General features: G+C 29.3%; 2 protein-coding genes across 2 annotated transcripts in view; both read right to left on the bottom strand.

Moving 5' to 3' along the window:
- Positions 1-775: 775 nt before the first annotated feature.
- Positions 776-9,056, bottom strand: LOC123292749. The gene is made up of 2 exons (XM_044873463.1): positions 9,012-9,056; positions 776-1,255 (listed from the first exon to the last, which is right to left on the bottom strand). The coding sequence occupies exons 1-2, from the start codon at positions 9,054-9,056 to the stop codon at positions 776-778; spliced, it is 525 nt and encodes a 174-aa protein (XP_044729398.1).
- Positions 9,057-12,453: 3,397 nt separating this feature from the next.
- The window catches only part of LOC123291432, a 108,397-nt gene continuing 98,481 nt past the window's right edge, over positions 12,454-22,369 (bottom strand). The window contains exon 2 of the mRNA XM_044871724.1: positions 12,454-16,237. Within this exon, the coding sequence (XP_044727659.1) occupies positions 13,103-16,237 (3,135 nt within the window). The 3' untranslated portion in view covers positions 12,454-13,102. The remainder of the gene's footprint in view (positions 16,238-22,369) is intronic.

The following is a 22,369-nucleotide window of genomic DNA, read 5'->3' as shown; positions in this document are numbered from 1 at the left end:
AATCTAGATCGTCACTACTTCTAATGACTTTTCTTAACATGATTTGTTTGCTATTAAAAATATAATTTATTGTTCTTTAGAAAATTATTGTTATCAATATTGAAAATGTGAAACTACATCAAAAATATAAAACTGACTTAAAAAAAGTAAAAACATAATTTTAAAATTAATACTCTTATTAATCATTTCTTTGTGGACAATAACGTCTTAAAGTCGACGTCAACCATATTCTCATCTTGGACGATTTTTATGTACATTGTCAAAGAAAGTTGGAGTCGACCGTCGAAGCAATAAGTGGATAAACTGCTAGTCTGAAAAAAATGTGACGTGCATTTTATTGTAATCTTCGAGGTGTTCCTTCATAAACTTCTTTACAGTTGGTTCTCGGGAAACCCTGAAGGTACTATTTTTGGTAGGTGTAATATTTTTTATTCCATGTAATCCCAAGCCGTATGGATATGAATCCGAGGTTTTAAAATAATACGTTCCTTTCTTCCTGAAATAAAGATATGATGAGTAATTTATACAATGCCTATAAGGTTAGTTCTGTTCTTACGGGCTCAAATGACTTTTGAGATTTCAATGTAAAATTTTTATCTAGCTGGTGTAAGTACTAACAGGTAAACAGCATTTTCTCAAGTTTTTAAATCAATCGGAGCAAAAGTTGAAAGGTTAAAAAACTTAAATCAATAGTTGAGAAGCAAGAGTACAAGATTGCAGCATTGGCATTGCAATTGCAGGATTTGCTTAACAAAAATCAATTCAAATATGAAATTTACAAATACCTCAAAGCTGGAGTAATCTCTTTAATATCACTATAATCACATTCAATTTCATTACATCGAACCCCATAAAATAATTTTTGGCCTTGATTTTCAACTATACTTCGCCAAACAATTTGAACGAAACGGTGGCTGCAAGTAGATATCAGATCAAATTCTTCTGTTTTGGGACACTCCGGTTGAGGACGTACTCCACCATTTAAAATTAACTCCAAATCTGCATTCCAATTAATATTTCCAATATAAGTGGAATCACTTCGCAAAGCAATGGTGAATTCAGCAAGACCTCGTCGAAAATCTGCCAAATTCCGTGATGGATCTAATCCAATTAATATTTTTACAGGTGTGATCATATATTCAATTGTGGACGCAACTATGTGAGCTCCAGCTGAGTGACCCAAGAATTCTAAATTTTCCGCTGGTAAACCCAGAGAAATGAGCTTATCGATTCCAGGTGCAAATACTTGACCGATCTGAATAATATATAATTATTAAATGGATTTCTCAAAATGGCTTATGGCTTCTACCCCCAGATACCTCAAATTAATTTTCAACATTGTATCTGTAAGCAGCTACCCTTAAAACCCCTGGTTTACAAAATCAAGCCCATTTCGGCAACTCATCTTAAAATAATATTATGTCTTCTGGAAAATGGACAAATGCAATTGTACAAAATTTCTAGATGGCCAAATTGTTCCGGGATATCTCTTTGTACACATTTCTCGGCAACATCTTGGAAACTACACGATTAACTATCAGGTGAATCAGATTTTTACATTTTTTTTTTTTGCAATTTTTTCAAAGCTAGTCTGTCTTTTTTTAAATCCATTGACAAAATCGAAAGATCGAAAAAACACTAAATTTTTTGGAACCAAGTTCCTTAACGCGGCTTACCATGGTGAGCAAACTGACGGAGACCGTCACGTAACATTGTGAATATGCTTTGTGTGTTGAGTGTATGCCATATCCATGGAACCCACTATATGTTAACCTACTTTATATTATTTTTATGTATCACAGTACACTAATTTTGCATTTTGTACTATCTACATCCAAAACTAGTTATGGATACATATGCATAACTAGTTTTGGATGTAAATATTAAAGAAATGGCAAAATTCGTCTACTATATTTATGTGCGTCTAGAATCCCTGCTTCTTGATACTAACCAATTAATCTATTACTATTCTGTTCGCTGCCAAACGAACATCAGCTTACAAACGTTAATTACTTATTAAATTGTAATAACTAATTAGTTAATAACCTTATTTAGGTGAGCAGTCAAAAACAGATTACCGATATGTATTTATTTAACGTTTATATTTGTTTTTGAACAGCTTCGTAAGGAACTGCAATCCTAACGGGGTCCCATGATGCCAATCTTTTTTAGTTATGTCTACCAATTTGGTGCACTGCGTGCTGCCTGACTGTAATTTGTACAATGGCTATGAGCTAAAAATAGTTGACATTATTTCTTTATATAGCTGAAAATAGTTAGCCTTCTCACTTTTCGGGAGTAATTGCCCCCGATTGCCATGCATGGTACTCAATTAAAATTAATTAAAAAATATATATAATTTGGTTCTTACTAAATTGGTGCAGGTTGGCGAAAGCGCAAACGTACAATAATATGAATGATATAACCAAATAAAATTAAAATTTTTTGATGTAAAATACGGTGCTGCAGCGATGTTATAGGCATCTATAACATGGCTTGAATTCATTGATAGAATACCTCCAGCCGCAATTACAGTTTTTTTTGATAAATCGAAAAAATGTAGTTCTAAAATTTTTTCTGGTGATGTAGCATTTATGATCACAACATCTCCAGGTGCCCTAAAAATAATTAATAATATTAAGAAATAATAAATAAATTAAAAAAACCGAAAATTTTAGTGAGCCCCGACTGTTAAAGTTGTTATGTAAACTACTAGACTTGTTTCTTTTTTTCTTCTTCTTCATTTTATTTAACGCAATCGGGTTTTTATTTTTTTATTTTATTTTAGATTTTTTAGTATCCCAGCACTAAAAAAATCCACTAATTATATTGGGAAGCTTTTTCAACCGCTATCTCTGCCATTTTGTCTGTGTGCGTCATCGTAGTGCCTAATTTAATGGAGAGTGTTCTTAGCTTGTAGAAGTTTCAGTAGGTTCTCAAAAATGGTTAACGAAATTTTACATATATAAGTTTTTTACAATTTCTCTCAGAAATTTCACCGAATATTATTTAATACTTACTTAAATATTTTTCAGTTTACTCCAAAGAAGAAGCTAAATCGGTTACATTTACATCATTTAAAAGAAAGTTCGTTAAAACTCACCGATATACTAAGTATTTTAAATGCGTCGCCATTTCTTGCACATCACCATTCTCAAGCGTTTTAATAGTATCAATAATATATTGAGTTCTATTGAGGTATGAGTCTAGGTCCACACTATTCACACTATTCACACAAGTAAACCAATACATTAGACTAAAACCAATTAGAATTAGTATGCAAATGATTTGCATGATTAGACTAGTTACTACAAAAACACACTATATTTTATTGTACCTTTTTTTAAAAATATTACTTAAAATACAGGTTGTTAATGACCTAAAAACCATTATGAAATAATATTAGGCTCATATAACTATAAAGGTATTTAGATAAATGAAATTTCATCGTACTTTGGGTGATTAAACGATTGCCTCACTGTGTAAATGCCATGGAACCCAAGTAATGAGAAAAAAAATACCGTGTGCCAGTTTATAGGCTTTGGAAAAACTTTTAGTGAAAACACATCTTCCAGAAAATTGCTAGAAGTTATTACTTTCCATAATATTCAAGACTTTAATTACTACAATGCCAGTGCTACACGTGTTGATAAATTCCTTCAATAGGCGAGTCAAATTTACTTTTTTTCCGTCAGAAAATTAAAGAGCTCAGTTTATTTAACCCCCCTTTTATCCCTCGGAAAATAATCGGTAAATTAATAAATTTAATATCAACTCAGGAAGATCCTAACAAGATGAAACATGCTGCAAATGAAAGATAAAATAATAAGGAAAATTTCAAACAATAAAAAACTCATGGAAAACTAAAAAAAAGGTGTGTTTTTGGAATATCAAAAATGGATTTAAAAGGTAACGTAAAAGTAAAAGGGAATGCAAAATTTGAAAAATTTGTCAAAGTTAGACCCTCATGGTTCAGGTTGGTTCGAACGAAATATATAATGAAATTATTGAAGATAATGCGGGAGATTAATTGACTCCTTGCTGCTATATTTCTAAAATTTCGGACGAATTTTTTTCAAATATCGCCACAAAATAGTTTATGACAAATTTTGCGACCAATACCGGCTCGCGATCCAATTTTAATTTATTTTTTCCTTTTTTTTCAAATTCGCGTCAATTTCGGGTTTAAGCATCGAAAACAGATGGACCAACCTTGATTATAAAAAAAAGTCCTACTTTGATAACAAACAACATTGTCTTACCCCTCATTAAATACGTTAATAGGACTGAATTTCTCGCTTAACATATTTTCAAACATGAGTTCCGCTATAAAGTACTTCGCACAATGTTTTTGACTACAAAACACATGTATGTATTACTAAAACTTTTTTGATTTTTTATTTTAAGAAAAGCATACATATGTAACATTTAGGAAAAGTACATAAACAAACAATTTTCACATAAGTAATCGAAACGTAGAAAATTCTGCCCTACTATTTTTAGAAATATATAGGTATGAAATCCATAATTTACCGCGTACTATATTTGTTGTTAAAAGTGTTGCTGACATACAAAGAAAATTTCCTAAAAATATGGTTTAGTATACAATTATGACTTCGATAACACATGGTATTATTTATTTCATAATCTATTAAATACGTAGTTCAAATAAAGGACTTGTTATTAAAACACCAGATGCCATTAATGACTTTTGCAGACTGCAATGAAATTAGTACTTGATAATAAAAAATAAAATAAACCCCAAAATAACTTGTATAGGTACCTATCCTATAATATTATTTTCCCAAATCGTATTTTCATTTTCAACTAATTAAATTTTGTTGTGGCGAATTGTAATTAGAAAATGTTTCATTAATATTTGAAAATATTACTTCATTTATTTTAAAATGATTATAAAAATATATTTCCGTTTTGTGTTTATACATTTTCAGCTTAGGGAAAAAACTAGACATTTTGGGAAAAAGTGGGACATTTTTTATATTAAATTATCTGATATACAATTTTTGCCTGAATTAATTTTATGACAAAACTTCACTGACAATTGCGAAAAAACCGTTTTTATGACCTTTGTCATATAACAAATGAGGAACTGAATTTCTGGGGAAATCACGCACTAAGTATACTTGAGGTAGTGTACTTAGCTACAAAAAAAGCGTTTAATTAAAAAAAACTACATCAAGTGAATAATGTTTTATTTGTGCTGAAATTTTAACTGAAGGTGAAATTGTTACTGTTTGTGAAGACACTAATCAATGCAAGTACTTAAAGAATTAATGAATTTTCAGAATATCTTAAAGATCAGAAATCGGTGACCATGAGGTAGCGTGGAAACGTGTGCATAATATGAGATTACTCTTTCAACTTTTTGAATCGTAATATCTCAGAAACGGAGGCTTTAAGAAAAAAAGTATTGGGACATTTTTTATAGTTAATTATCAATTTTTGCCTGAACTAATTTTATGATAAATTACGAAAAACCAACCGTTTCACTAAAAATTGCGAAAAACCCGTTTTTGTGACCTATGGCCTCGCGTAAACTTTTTTCCACATCTCGAATCGATGAGGACTGTTTAGTCGGGTGCGAATTTTTATTCCTCAGCCAAAAATTTATGTTTTAGTTACCTCTCGGATACTTTATCTTAAACTTGCTTGTTTTTCACTTTCGCACGTCTGTTAAATCGCATAAAAGATTGTTCGATTCTTTACGCACTAATGCTTCAAGGCTTTCTTGATTTAAAAGCATCTAGCGTGTTTTTCATTGTGTTTTTTGAGTATCTACGTCTACGAAAATCACATGCTAATTTAATATTATTATAGAAAAATAATGTAAGTAACTTTGTTTTTAGCCTCTAAATACAAATTTAAGTAAAACATCTTTTTAGAACAAAGTCTCACATATAAATGTGAGTATATTTCAAGCCTAGAGATTTAAATAAAATGTATTATATTTAAATCAGCCCTTATACCTTGAGCACTTCCAGCGTTTATTCAGAATCTTTAATTATGGATGACTAAAGAAAAATTTATTTTTCATCTTTTTTAAGATTAAAGACAATCGTATAATTAACCGACTTTGTCATTTGTAAGTAAGTTTTGGATTACTTTGGATATTTTATGAAATCACTGTATTATATAATTGAATATGTTCTATTATCTTTTACAAATTTGTGTGCAGAGTACAGAGTACATAGAAATTAAATTTTCTAGCTCTAAGATTTAATTACAAAATGAAATTACACACACGAACTCAAATATATATATTACACAATCCAAGATTTATTTCAAGGTGGTTCAATTAATACGGTGAATGTTAAACAAGTTATTGAGTCACTTTATTAAAAGTATAAGTTTGAATGAACAAAATCTGATGAACGATGTTCTATTTCTAACCCCTGAACCAAAAAGATGAGTGTTATAAGTTTGACTGCTATGTGCCTGCCTGTAACATGAAGAAATTAGGGTCTGAAAATCGTTAGCATTGAATCGTTAGCTTTGAAACTCTGAGATGATATTTCGATTTCTACAAATTATTAACATTCCGGTACATTTGCCGGATTTTGATGAGAACGCTGAGTTTTTTTTTAAATAGCATTTTTTCGGTGTAAAAAATACCATTTTCAATTATTGTATCTTGTTATGATGCAAATAATCAGGTTTTGAAAAAATACCGTTAATACTATCCGAAAGTACATAAAAAACCTGCAATTTAAAAAAAAAAAAATTCGCTGATTTGCCTGAAGTGTACCATCTGTATCCCAAAACTAAAGTTATATTTCCTCTTTTTTATGTTTCAATTTCTTAATTTTTCGAAAAGGTATCAGATAAAGTTGAAAATATGAGGCTACAGCGGCAATAACAGACAAGGTCGATGCAGAAATTCATAACAAACAATTCGTTTTTGTTATTCGTCTCAAGTCGATCAATAGAATCAAAGATATTCAAGAAATCGTCACCAATGAAAACAATGTAGATATAAATTGTCCCAAAACCGCGTGCAGAAAGCCGTGCGGATCGTTTCGGAACCGGAAAGCTCCTTTTCTGTATTTTTACAACGAACGAAATCTACTAAACAAAACTAGCTTTCTCCCAAAACTCAAACTCTACTAAAAGGAATGTAAAATTTTTAAAATGTTTTATAGTTTGTTTTCTAAAAATTTGTTAAAATTCCGTAGCTTTTCTTACAGGATAAAATTATATTTTCAAAAGAGTACTTTCAATATTTAATGATTGTTTCTTTAAGTAAAATTATATTATATATAGTATAAGAACCGAATAAGGATCGACCTTCACTCATATGTTAATCGAATGAAAATTATTTTATATTTCATAAAAAACAACTTTCTATCGGTAAACGGATGAGTGAAAATCGATCCTAATTTTAATAAAACTATCAAAACTTCGAATGCTTGTAATCGATATTTTTCGACAGACATTTCGTAGACAATCATAAGTATACCACCGTATTTGCAATAATAATAGTGAATGAAAACAGGCAGACCACTTAGCTGCTGCATATTCCTTATGGATTTACTTTCACAAGACTAAAAATCGTTAGATATGCATGTCAGTAAAAAATTCCAAATAAATTTTACCCTTCGTATTTTGACTAAAAGTAATCTTGAGCACAATTTTTAGGCAGCCCATTACAGGGATATTTGTTAATATTTTACATTTCAGAATAATTTACTTGATTCGGTGAACGGAGGGGTAAAGGGGTTGACCCTCGGCTCTTAGACTACTAAAAAATTTGATTTATTTTTATTTTATTTTACTTCTAAAAGTTGTTTCAAGTAACTAACTTTTATATGAAAAACTTAAATTTTAAATGATAATTTTTTTAACTTTCACACTCTCAGACATAATTTGATTTGAAAAAAGTTGGCTTAATCAAAATAAATAAGATTTCATATAACTAAGTTTTTTTGTATAGACAACTTTTCACAACTCCGTGTAATGAAATTGCCACTGTTCCATTGTTAAACATCGTTTTTCGTAACCACATGAAATAAATACGAACCAACTATTTATTACACTTACAAAATGTTTTACGAATTTCATTTAATAGGTACCTACAGAAAATATATTTTATATGCCCCGATTTAATTAAGTAAATTATTTCTTCTATAGAAATATTAATAAAGACCAAATTGTATTTAAGATTTGTATGAATAATATACATTTGAATCTGATACAGTGAAATCTGATTATGATAACATCATCGGCTTTCGCTTATGTTGACGACTCTATATGATTTCTGAAGGTAAGTTTTATTTTCTGTATCTATAAATTATAAGCATTTTTAGGTCACTTTTGATTCGCAAAAGAAACAATATTATACTTTTTATCGATATTTTTTTGAAAATCTTTATTAAAAAAATTAATTATTTTAACGTTATTATTTTTTCTAAAATGTTGTGTCTTTATGGGATTCTTTTTGAATTTTGCCACCCAGGTTTAAATTCTAAAACCCTCAAGAAAGGCTAATCTGCCAATATCCAACCCCTAGTCTACATTCCTACGCCCTCCCCAGAAGTGATGTATATTTCTTCACACAATGCAGATGTCGAAAATGTTATTACTAATAATTTTGAAAAATCCTACGTATTTATAAATCAAACCCCTGCACTGCTCAGTAAATTAATTGAATTTAACATACGCGCTTGCTATGGTTATTATGTTATAAAATATGCAAAATGAGTATATTTAATTATTAATTAACGAAATGAATACCTTACAACCGAAAAATCCGAATATACTAGAAGTTACACAATATAGTGCGACGCTAGAAGGAGTTTCATTTTCAAAATACGAGGACTGTTATATAGGCTTAAATTGTTATTCCTGAGAATACCAAACGAAAACATCTATGTTGCCGACGGATGCATTAAGCATGGTTTCTCGTCCCGCACCATTTTATGACACAAACATTGTTATTTAGCTGTTCAAAAACCATGAACGTCCGATAAATAAAAAATATTCAAGATACTTACTATAGTTGAAAGTTCCCAAAAGAACTTTTGTTTTAATAAAGCCATTTTTGGGATAGTGCGCCTGAAACTTATAGAAACTAATTTTTTCGAGGATCTTTCACAAGACAACAAGACCAAGGTGGGTCGAACAAAAATTTTTCTTTATTTCCACCAACTTTGGGTTTAAGACATCTTTACATCCACATTTTGAGAAACTATTGTTAAGTGATGTAAAGATTGTTCTATGGCTGTTTGTAAAATTAGAACAGCTCACTTTGAAGTTGTTCTTCTTGGGATAATCAGTCAACATATTATCAACTGTTTCTTGTTTTCAAAATTTGCGAGGGATCGATCTTGGCTTTCATGAAAAAAAATATTACACAAAATTGTCGAATGGAAAAGTGTGTTTTCTATTCGATTAGATTTTTTTTTAACAAAACTCCTTATATCTCCAAAAATCTTGATCCTATAAGGATGAGTATGGTCTCATTCGCTTCAGCGCTAATTAAAATATATAGAAAATGACACCTTACTTGCCTAGTTTACAAAACTTGCATTTTTAAAAATTCCTCCCCTGACCAGACCCCCTGGGAGAGGGTAGGACTAGTAAATTTTGGTAGGACTCGGCAGATATTCATTTCGAGTGCAAGTTTCATTGTGGTACATATTTTGCCGCCAAATTGTCATATTTAGTCTTACTTTACCTGTAGTAGGTATATGCCAATGGTAAGTGCACGTCCAAGAAAAGGACAGAGAGGCCACTTAAGCAGCCTCCTCTTTTTATCGATGTATCGTATCAACTTACACGATAGCAAAATACTACCATGGTCTATCTCTATCTTTATATGTCGTTTCCCTTAATACAATGTAATAACCGGTCTTAAACTAATAAGGTTTATATCGTTTTTCCAAGAACAAGAATGACTTCAAATTTTAGCAAAACTTTCCGTAATATGTCAATAACTGACTGTCAATTTCTGGAAAGCTTGTCATTAAACAATATCTTAACAACTTTACAGGCTAATTATAAGCTATATATCGTTCTTCTTCTGACTTAGGGGAAAGTGCTATATAATCCCTCAGGGTAAAATATATCCCTCGAAGTAAAATTATTCCTAGTCGTTTTAAGTGAATCATTTAAGTCGTCTAGTATATTTTTCGATAGATGGCTTCTAAGTGATCAAATTAATCGTTCAACAAAGACTTATGGCGCTGTATAAGCTATTTTGTGTTTCGTAGCAAAAATATTAATTTTATAGCTCATCTATTACTAATCTATGGTAAGATAAATTTCAACGTAAAATTTCTTGTTTTGTGTTAGTTTTCGCCAGCTGGTTATTTTACTCGTGGCTTCTGTTGACTTTTAATAATATTATAACACACTTTGATAGGTGAATGATAAATTTTGAGGTCAGTTTTTATGGCGATATTCAAATATGTCGTTACGGGTAAAATGATCCTCTTTATATTCGTTAAAATGATCTCTATTTATTGTGTAAAATTATAATAGGTAAAATGATCCCTCATCATATGATGTCTTGAATGTATTAATTTAAAAGATTTTGCCAGTGATTTTTGTTTTCATACTAATCCTTGATACAATAATGGAATAATTAACATTTTATGTGAACTGAATGCAATGGGATCATCATTTTACCCACTTATTCTTACAAGGTTAGTAAAACGATCACTTCTAAGAAATATTGAATAGTTCTAAATGTCAATATTGCAACATTTGAATAAAGAAACCAAAAATATTTCGACGTCATACATATCTCGAATAGTTTTTGGCTATAAATTACATTTTTTTAGGGGGATATTATATAGGAAACCTTCCCCTACAGTTGGATAATAAATAATAAAAAAATTTATAATTAAATAATATTGTTACATTTTTATTATGTCTTTTTTTATACAATAATAATATTAATAATAATGATAATAATTAATACAACTAATTATGTAAAAATTTTTTAATAAATCGGATACATACTTGATAATATGTAATAGGTATACGACATTTTATTATTTTTTTGGATAATAATTTTAAACTGATCATTTAATATATAAATTAAATAAGATAATATACAAATTAAAATAATTATAATATTATTAAATTATTATTTTATCTAAATTTTAAACATTACAAATAGGTACACAAATAATATTCATAATTTTATGGTTTAGAATCCAACATAAAAAAATTGGACCATCCATGGAATTTTGAGTCAAAAATGGCATGATTATTGGAATACGTGACACAGTTAGTGTAATCTGACATTGGATTCGTATTCAGCTACCAAAAATACTCGGATCGGATGACAATTTTAAGCAAAAATATTTCAAAAATACTTGGGCTATAAATTCCCCCCGCTGGAGCCATGTGACCTTTTCTAGCTAGGTTAAGTTGGCTGAACGTTCCTTGGGATCCTATAAATACGCGACAAAATGTTTCATTCAAATCGTTGCTGTTTTCCACTGCCAGCTTTTCCACTTTCGACCCATCATCATTTCATCGTTTGAATAGCTTTAAACAAGAAGGTGCAAGTTTGTACTGTCTTCTCCTAAACCATATTCCTTTTTTTTTTAAATTTTATTATAACATCAATATGTTTCTTTATATTGTTTTGTAGACTACGCGTTTGAAAACAAATGGTGTTAAATTCTTTTTGAATTTAATTACATGTTGTATGTATACAAGTTAGAATCGACTAGGTTTATAATTGAAGCATAACTTTCAATTTCTTAACAAAAAAAATGTAAAACCAAAGCAATGTGGCAGCTAATTATCTTTTCTGTATTTTCAGAGAATAAAATTTTTCTTCGAAACCATATTTTTTTTTCTTTTCCAGTTTTAAACTGATTAAAATTAAAGTATTTATAATATAATCTAATAGAATTTTCAAACAATTTTTGTTTGAATGATTTTGTTTGTTTGTAATGGTTTAAGTCTATGATTGTTATTACTAACGGAGGTGACTAGCACTTACTTAATTTGATATTTTTTAAGTAAGTTTAACTGATCTTGATTTTATCCTGACATCAATACCTGATATGAAGCAATGTATGACGAGATCGAATACAGGATCTTTGAAATATGTACATTTCCTTATTATCTGATGTCCTTTTTTTTTATTTACTATTTTAAGAATATTGTTTGATAAAGAAATATTCACATTTTCATAAAGCATCTTGTAACTCAGTTGATAGAGTGTTGATAACGCATGCTTCAGATGTCGTGGGCTCGGTTCTCATATTTATAGAAACAAATGCTTTAATAATAATAGACATTACATTCTATTCGCTATGGGAACTGATTCTAGCGCTGTCTGGTGGTAGAAAACAGAATCTGTCTATGACAAATCAAATTTCAACAGAAATAAGAGTACGGACGTGTCAAAAGTTTAAATAATTTAAGGCCCATTATTTTGTACTGCTTGTTTGTTTACTTTTTTGTTTTAGTAAAAACATACAAAGCTACTTTTATGGGCTTAAGTAAGAGAAGAAGTAATATAGTTGCGCTATGAAATGTCACACAGTCCTTGACTGCACTTTATAGGTTTTATTTCAACTGACATAAGTCAAGTTTGTGCCCAATAAACGAAATTACTGACTTCAACGCAACCTCGTACGTTATAGACTTGGGTTGGAGTATAAAAAAAGTATAATATTTTTTCTTTCTCACTCTATTCAAAGACCTGATTAATCCTCAGAGCTTAAATTTGATGGAAGTTTTACACTTATATTTTTTGACATCGTACACCATTGCAGCAACCAGCGACAGACTTGTATCATTTTTTGAAAATTCTTAATAAAATTCTATATTTTGATATCTTAATCGCTATTTATTTTATATAACCGATAACAGTTTGAAGATACAAGAATTTGTTTAAACAAAATAGAAACATAACGTGCAGAGCCACTTTTCGAGGTCTGTAGCCTTTTGGAGGAAAAAAACTTCTCAGTATAATGGAAATTTATAATCTTTTTTATCGCCAGCTACTGAAACTTTGTACAATGTCAGTACAAAGAAACATATTTATGTAGTATATTTTAGAAAAGAAACGGCAAAATTTCATTGAATTATTCTATACAAATTACAAGTAAATATTTTATAAATATGGCTCCGAATAATATTTAATTGTATTACCATTCTGTTGTTTTTCAACAGTTGCATACGTTCTAACTTTATTACGTAATTTAACATCTTTCGGTTTTAACATTGACTTATGATTACTTAATAAACGACTTGGTGTTAAAATTGATTTTGAACTTAAACCCGTACATTCTAAAAAATGTTCATAGTTTGGCTGTTGATTTTCATATGTTAATAACGTTTGATGTGGTATTACTGAATTTTTATTTGTTTTAGGAACATTTGTTATATTTTTATTATTATTTTGTTGTGTTGGTAATACTGTTGTTTGTTGTGTTGGTATTAATGGCGATGTGGTTGATAAAACCTCATTCTTTTTATATTTAATTGTTTTTTTAACATTTGATGTTGGTGAAGCGGATTTTTTTGGTGATAATGTACATTTTGGTGGTGATTTTGTTGGTGATGGTGGTTCACTGTCGTTACACAAATCATCAATACGATATTCTTCAGTAATTTCACAATCATCTAAATTAAACTCCTCAAAATTTTGACTTAAATCAAATTTTTCAAAACTAAGAGGAATATCAGATGTGGATTTACTAATCTGATGGTTATCAATTTGTTTATCACAATTTTGATTTAAATCAAAATTTGTAAACAAATTACTACAAGATTTTCGTGGACTTTTCTTTAAATTACTACTAGTATTTGTATTTGATAAAACTTTACTATTTAATTCAGCCATAATGTGTTGTTTATTGAATCCTGTGATTAGGCTACTAACGGAAGTCCCCATAACAATTGGAGTTTTGTATTTTTGTTCATTTTTCTTCTTAAATAGCTGCGAATTATTTTTTATGTAGTTGTCATGGGTTACACTTAAATTTTCATCTTTGGATTCGGTATCCGATGATTCACTTGGTATAATTATTTCTGAGACTTGAGGTAATTTTGGTATTTCAGGTTCATTTTTCTTTTTTTCACTAGATTGTCGTGGTGAAGGAGTTGGATTTTTTTCGGTTCGTAATGGTGTGGAACATTTACTAACAATATTTGGTGCATTGCCAATAATTTGATCATACAACGATGAACCATTTTGTACATCAGACACTTCTACAATATTCGAAGAAGTATTTACAACTGGATGATGATGACTTTCGATACCAGCCATATTTAATTCTGATATTGAACAATAATCCGGCTCTTCACCACGTTGTTCGACGTTTTTACTATTCATTATGGACAAATTCTCAGCTGTTAATGGTTTACCATGTATTTTGTATTTTGATACTAAATTAGCTGGTTTTGGAGGCAGAGCTGGAGGAGTACGTGGATATTTTCGTACAGATCCAGGTTGTTGAACTCCTGTGGGTTGACTTGTATTTGAATCAGATTTTGCATCCATATCAACATAATAATAATCATTATCGGTTTCGTTTAATTCGATATTTTTAATTACATATAATTTTTGAGAGGACATTCGATTTATTTCTTTCTCTTGTAAATTTTCCGATTTCGACCATTTTGTTGTAGCTGCATTATCATTACGATTAATCAAAATTTGCTCATAATCATTGCTGTAAATACTTTGTGGTACCTCGTAAACATTTGCAACATTTTGGATAGGTGTTTCGTAGTAATCATCTTGTGAACTTTTATTGGAAGTTTCATCTTTCTCACTAGAGGATGCTACTTCAATTTTGCCACCATCATCTAAGAATTTAACTCGCTTCGGACTTTTCGATTTAGTTAAAGTTGTGTTATTACTCGTTGGTATTGGACTTTTTGGAGGAGAATGAATGGAATCATTAATATTTTGTAACAATATTTGATTCATACATTCCAAAACTGGATTATCCTTATAAATATCACATTTTTGATCATCCTCTTGATCACTTGCATACGCATACCAATTATTCTCCGTTTCGTCCGTTTGTGTTTTATTATTATCAAAGACAAAAACTATATTACTATCTTTTGATAAATTATCTTGTTCTTCGTCATTTAATTCGAAGATTTCAATATCTCCTTCGGCGAAACCATCATCGATATTATTTTTACTAGTTGTAGTCATCTCTGAATCACTTTTCGTACTGGAATAACAGTTAAAATTACCATTTGGTTCGTAACTACCACGTATATCCCCCGTAGAACAATAATTTGTACTTGTTGTGGTGGAACTATCACCTGAAAATGATGAACTCGTGTACAGTTCATCCGTAACACTTCCGTTACGATTATTTTCGGATGAAACCCGTTTGATACCATGTAAATTTTCAATACGTTCGGAATAACTTTGTGATAATCGCAATGTATCTTTTGTTTCTTCGAAAACATTCTCAATTCGTTTTGATACATCATTAATGTTATCCGTTAACGTTTTCTCTTTAATTTCGTCATCATTTGAACTACTATCAGCTAATTCGTTCCGATTTACACGCTTGATAACGTCATAATACGTTCCCGAGGATGATGAATTTGTAGTATCCTTTTTTAAACGATTCGATGAATATTTTTTCATTCGCTTTAAATCATTTTTTGTAAAGTTTTGTTTATTTTTAATAAATGAGTTCTTTCGTTCAAAGTTCGTATTGAAAGGTCGTCGTATACAATTGGTATCTTCACTGGAAACGGATAATTGATCCCCATTTTTATAATCATTTTCTGATATTGATGCATAAACATCAGATGAACTACTATCTAATATTGTGGGGGGTAATAATATGGCACAATGTGACCAATTGTTATAATCATTATGTGTGGTTTCTAAACTACTTAAACTTGATTCTTGCGTGGATGAGGAACTTTGTGGACTATTATTTTTACAACATTGTTGACATACGGTACTTGGTTCTTCTAGCTTTTTAATTTGTAATTGTTGATTATAAATAATTGTATCTTTCTCTTGTAATTGTTGTCGTATATGTTTTTGTTCTTTGACTAAACGTGCTTCGAATAACAATAATGCACGTAATACTTTTGTTAGCTGTTGATCACGTAGTTGGCGTTCCGAATGAATTTGAATTTCTTTTGATTGTAATTTTTTGCTAAATTCTGTGACTAATTCTCGACAACGTTGTGTTTGTTGATGTAAAGCGGTTTGGACACCTTCTAATTCACGACGTGCAGAGAGTAACTCAGCTTCCAACTGTAACAAAAGAAAAACATCATTAAAATATTTGTTTAATCAGAATATTTTATGTAAAGAATACGATACAAAGAAGAAATTTCTCTTTCTAAATAAAAATATTGAATTGGCTGTTAGTAAACTAGAGACGTTATTAGCGACGTATTATAGAGATACAAAATTTGATTTTCCAAACACGGAGCTTTTATGATTCCTACTAGTAATAGTTCCTACCAAAATTTTGTAACAATTTTTTTTTATATAATAGAAAAGAAACATAAATTTTAAGTAATACTTAAGTTCCGTTGACGAATATGTATGTATTAATTTTATCAGTTATGAGTAAGTAATTATTTTGTAAAATTTATTTTTATAAAGATTAAATCGAATAAAAAAGAGCACAGATTGTAAAATAAGAAAAAGATACGAATTTTATGTGTAAACAAGAAAATTTTAACAAATATTTTGTAACGCTTTCACGAAAAAACTACTTACTAGATTTGATTGACTACAACAATATAGATTTTTAGTATTCGCTTCCCAATTAAATCAATTTACAATCAATTATAGTTTAATGATAGTCCCCTCTATATTCCAAAGTGACACCTATTAATTTAATGAATTTGTTAGGTTTGTGAATTCATAAATCTTTCTGTTTTTATCACAGCCACATCTCACGAATCAGGCCTCAGATCAAAATTTGGTAAAGAGCTTTGCCATTTGTCTTGATAAGCTTAATTTGCTGGTATAATTTTCTGCTAACAATAACAGAACACCCTGTATTTATTTCAAAGCTATACTATTTTCAATTTAAATTAATGTCCAACCCATAGACTTATACACGATATCATTCATAAAATATAAATATCTGGATGACCGAGCTTCGCTCGGTTATTCGCCAATAGATGTCAGCAAGAATCATATTTTTCACTTTAGATTACTCAAACGCCTCCTTTTTGTTATGTTATAATTTGCATTGTATTTCATTAACTACGTTATACACCAATAGATGTCTGATGAATTTTTCATGAAAAGACGGATAAAACGACATTTCTGATAAATGAAACCTAGCTAGATCGACTTATCGCCCCAAAAAACCCCTACATACTCATTTTCATGAAAATCGTTGGAGCCATTTCCAAGATCGTTGATATATATATATATATATATATATACAAGAATTGCTCGTTTAAATATATAAGATTAATGAAGTTTTAGGTCGTTACTAAAGACACGCCAGAATAAAAATTCATACATGATGCGAATATAATTTAAAATTAAAAAATAATTTTTATTTAAGAACGTAGTTTCAAAAAAATTAATTCTGTATATAGTTCTTGTTTAGTAAGAATATAAGAAAATTAATAAGAGTAAATGTTTCTTAGACAGTTTATCCATAAAACTCAAATTTACATGATTTTAAATGGCTTTTAAAACTTTTTAATCCATCATTAAATAAGGTACTAAAACATAAATTACACTTTTGATTAATGACATAAAGACATTTTCTAGATTGTAAAATAAACATGAAATCTTGAGCGAAAATAAAAATATTTATCTTACTTGACAATAATGAAAAAGTTTCCATGCTATCATATTATTTAATTTAGAACATTTTAATTTCAAACTATCATAATACAACATTTGTATGCACTTAAAATAAAACAAAAACACAAAATATTCTTTCTAAATACGACTGTCAAAATACACCAAAAATTTTATAATAGGATTTTCTTCGATGTGACAATGAAAAAGTATTTTTATTTTTTTTAATTCTACATTTTTGATAAAATTATTTTATCAAAATATCAATAAATTGATAACACATTTGCAATAAATTTGTATTGGCTATTGAGAGAGCTTTTAAAATCGGTTTCAAGTGGTCTAAAAGAAAAACGAAAAGTTTCTTTTCAACAAAAATTTTAGCAAAAGAGAATATTCATGTCTTTGTATACCATGTATATTTGTAATATACATAGAATATTAAGTTTAGCCCCAAGTTTGTAACGCTTAAAAATATTGATGCTACGAAAAAAATTTTGGTATAGGTGTTCATAAAATCACCTCATTAGTCCATTTCCGGTTGTCTGTCTGTAGTCTGTCTGTCCGTCTGTCATCACAATTACTCGAAAACGAAAAGAGATATCAAGCTGAAATTTTTATAGCGTGCTGAGGACGTAAAAAGTGAGAAAAGTAAACAACTTTTGTTTGAAACATTTTTTCGTAAACATCACTATTTACCCGTGAGAGCGCAAATTATGCGCAAATTGATTAGTTTGTGTTATGGCTATATCAGTTATATATGTGTGACATCATGTAATTATGTGTAATGTAACAGAGTACTCAACACTGTCTATACATAGTATTTCAACAATTAACTCAGTCAATTATTTGTTTTCACTTGTTTTTTATATTTTTAATTAATTGTTTACACCGTTATAATTTAGTAACAATATAAATACTGTTTAAAAATGCTGTAATTAAGTGTAAAAAAATATTTAAAATAGAGAATAATTTTGAGATGTAAGTAATAAATACCATAATATAAGTAGGTAATTAATACCATACAGTATATCAACAAGAAATTTAATTTTGACGTATATCAATCGTGCTAAGCATTATGCACTTATTTGCGCTCCCAGCACCCCAACATATGTGGCAAACATAACTCAATGTAAATATTTTTATGAATATTATTTATTTGCGCTGCTATCATAGCTGTTTTATGGCCAGAGAAACTTTTGTTTGAAAATCCCTAAATATTATAAATGTGAAAGTATGGATGTTTGTTTATTCGTTTGTTACGCTTTTACGCAAAAACAAGCAAATGGATTTGTATGAAACTGTACAACAATATAGCTCATACATTAGAATAACAGATGAGCTATAATTTATAAAGATATATTTAAAAAAAATTTAAATTAATTCTGACATTTCTCCATCAAGAATCATCATTTTGAACCATAAATTAAAGAATTCTGTAAAAATTTAAATTAGTAAATGTACGACAATTCATAGCTATCTTTTGTGAAATACTCAAATAAATTATGACTCTTTTACAATTTAAAAAATTAAAACTGTGCATATATTTTAGTAGTGTAAAACAATCTCTACGAATGTTATAGAAGGGGGATAAGTGAGATCAAGAAAGGTGGAAAAGCTTTTAAGTGTTGGTTTTTACTTTTAATCTCAGTGATGCGGGCGGGTATCAAGCTAATTCAATTATAAAGCTTTGATAAGACTCTTTACGTTTCGTCCTATTTTTATATTTTTAAATTATGGACAGAGGGTCATATCACCATTCGAAATTGTTTCGGAGAAATGAAATCAATAGTAATGCATTTTCTATGGAATTATTAATATTGTGAAGTCGATTTTCAAAACAAAATTTATTAAAAACGCAAATTTGTTATTTCATTTAAAAGATGGAAAGATAAAGTTGCCACAATCATTTTGTAACAGGTTAGTTTTCTAAACTAAATTAAAGAAATAAACAGAATCATAAAATAAATTCAACAAATAATTTTATAATTTTGATATTAACCTCATGATAACCATCCGCTTAGTTCATTTTTACACCACTTGATAACTTTTGTCCCAAATATAGGACATTCCTTTTTAATTTTTTAATGGCGAAAAATCAAAAACTGTAATATTTGTTGTTATGTGCCATGTACGGAAAATTTTGAAAAACTATTAGGTTAACTTTATTTTTAAACTTCCTAATTATCGGGTAGTTTAATATTCAACTCAAAATTTAAGAAGAACAAAATTTTTTCCAATCAACGATAGGCAAATATTTTGTCCCATATATGGGATAAAAGTTATCATGAGGTTAAGTACGCAAAGGATATTACTTTCGGTGGAAGCACGGCAAGTGAAAGGTAATTTAGTCTATTAGTTAAACGCATGATCAAAATTAAATTTTTCTAGATAATAAACTTCTTAAGAATTGGTAACATTTTATTAGACATCTAGGCACGTAGACACTAACATCCGATTTATTTAAGTTAAACCTATATATACATAATATTATATCTATTGATTAATAGTTATTAATGCTACAAGTGGGATAACTAGCAAATAATCTGACAGTCGTGGTGTTGCGGCATGAGCGTAAGGTTATGAGACATTCTTATGAAGACGAGTGTGGTAGATGTCGCTACGAGCCGTAGGCGAGTTGCGACAACCACACGAGTCTTCATAAGAATGTCTCATAACCTTAGAGCGAATGCCGTAATCACGACTGTCATATTTGCTAGTTATTCCGCAAGTAGCATTCAATACTTTTTACAACAATCGCTCGGGAAGTTGACTTTGAGAGAAATTTATCAATTTGAGAAATGATTTATTTACTTATTTTAAATTTAAATTTTATTGCATACAAATTTTTATTGCTCGTTCATTTTAATTTCAATTTTTAATTTTGTTTTTTTGTATGTAACACTCGCGTTTGACACAATCAGTGTGGTAACTTTAATAAATGAGGGTTAAGATTGATTACTTTTTTTTTTTTAGTACAGATGGCGTGTCAGTAGTACATACAATTATGTAGTCTATAACCGAACATGTGCGTTTATGAAACACCTATAACCGAACATGTGCGTTTATGAAACACATATAGTTAAGTATGCGATTATTGTGTATTTTGAAGGTGACATACAGCGCTCGAAAAGTCTACTTCCCGAGCGAGCGTTGTAAAAAAACATTTAATATATGAAAATATTTTAAAGCTAGGGTTTTTTTTACATTAATAAAAATTTATTAATAGATAAAATACATTTTCTATATTTATCAAACACTTTATAAGTTTGATATTTTAATATAATAGTACATAGGTATTACACTTTTTACGTTTAAAAATAAATATAAATTTTATTAAAATATAATATGTAAGGGAAAACTGGAGTTGACAATTAGGCAAGTTACATTTGATTCAGTAAATTATTTGTTCATTCATCATATTACACTTAAACTTATTTACTATTCGGGGAGAAGGAAATGAGAATTCTCCCCATGAAAACATGGAAAAAAAAGTTGTATATATTGACATAGGAAATTATTCCAATATTAAATCCTAATTTTTACTATATTCAAATTATTTGAAAATATGTATTCACATAGTTAATATTTATGTTTACATAGTTAACGTTAACGTAATAAAAATTCCTATACTAAAAATGCATTGGAATCAGGCATATGTAAACGTAGTAAAACTTTTTATGAGCGTAAGGATTTTTTTGTTTCATAGTAATTTTTAGCGAATTGTCGAAGGAAATGGAGCTATTGCTTTTGTACTGATGGTGGAATTTTGGAAAAATTTCTTCATTTGTTCATCGATCCTACACACAATAGATGTCAAAAATGACCATATATCTTCGAAAAGTCGTATGAACTCGAAATTTGGCATACTTATCAAGGACCGATGGCAATACAATAATTTAATAAGTTTCTTCAGTTATCCAGATCAGGGTTTTAAGGATTAACGATTTTCATATCTGAAAATATATACATTTATTTGCCCTCCCACCATATTTTGAACTATGTATATATAATCTATACGTTTATGTGTCTGTAAACTCTCTAGCGGTTGCAATTTAAGTCCGATTTGAATAAAATTTGGTGTCAAGCAGGGTATTTTTTTATTTGAAAGGTCAAGTTCGATAATGAGAAAAATCGACCAATAAACAAAGGGTGAGGGGTGACCAAATTACAAAATTTTGAATTTTTTCAAAATAGAAAATATTTTTGTTTTATCAGTTTTAAGCAAAAAAGTACAATTTTTTTTCCAATCTCTGAGGGAATTCGCTTAGCTATAGTAGCTTCTGCCCTACGATTTTTTTCTATGTTATATAGGAAGCTTAAATAGTTAAAATTACTGTGTCAACATATGAATAAATCCTATTAACCCTAGAGCCGGTCGTAGAAAAAAATGTTGTTAGGTACTACCTTGACAACATACTTTCATAATTTCATGCAGACAACCTGAAATGATAAATACAACACGTCTGTCTAGAATCTAGATCTACTAGCAAAATTGAAATTTACTCTATTTTGCATGGGAATTTTAATTATTATTTTTCGATTTTCTTCAAAAAAGTATTTCCTATCTTCAACTTTTACAACTCTCCCCTATATGTTCAAATAATTACT

The sequence above is a fragment of the Chrysoperla carnea genome, chromosome 2 (assembly GCF_905475395.1).
Source record: "Chrysoperla carnea chromosome 2, inChrCarn1.1, whole genome shotgun sequence".
In the NCBI taxonomy this organism is placed as follows: Eukaryota; Metazoa; Arthropoda; class Insecta; order Neuroptera; family Chrysopidae; genus Chrysoperla; species Chrysoperla carnea.
This window is presented reverse-complemented; position numbering and strand designations above follow the sequence as displayed.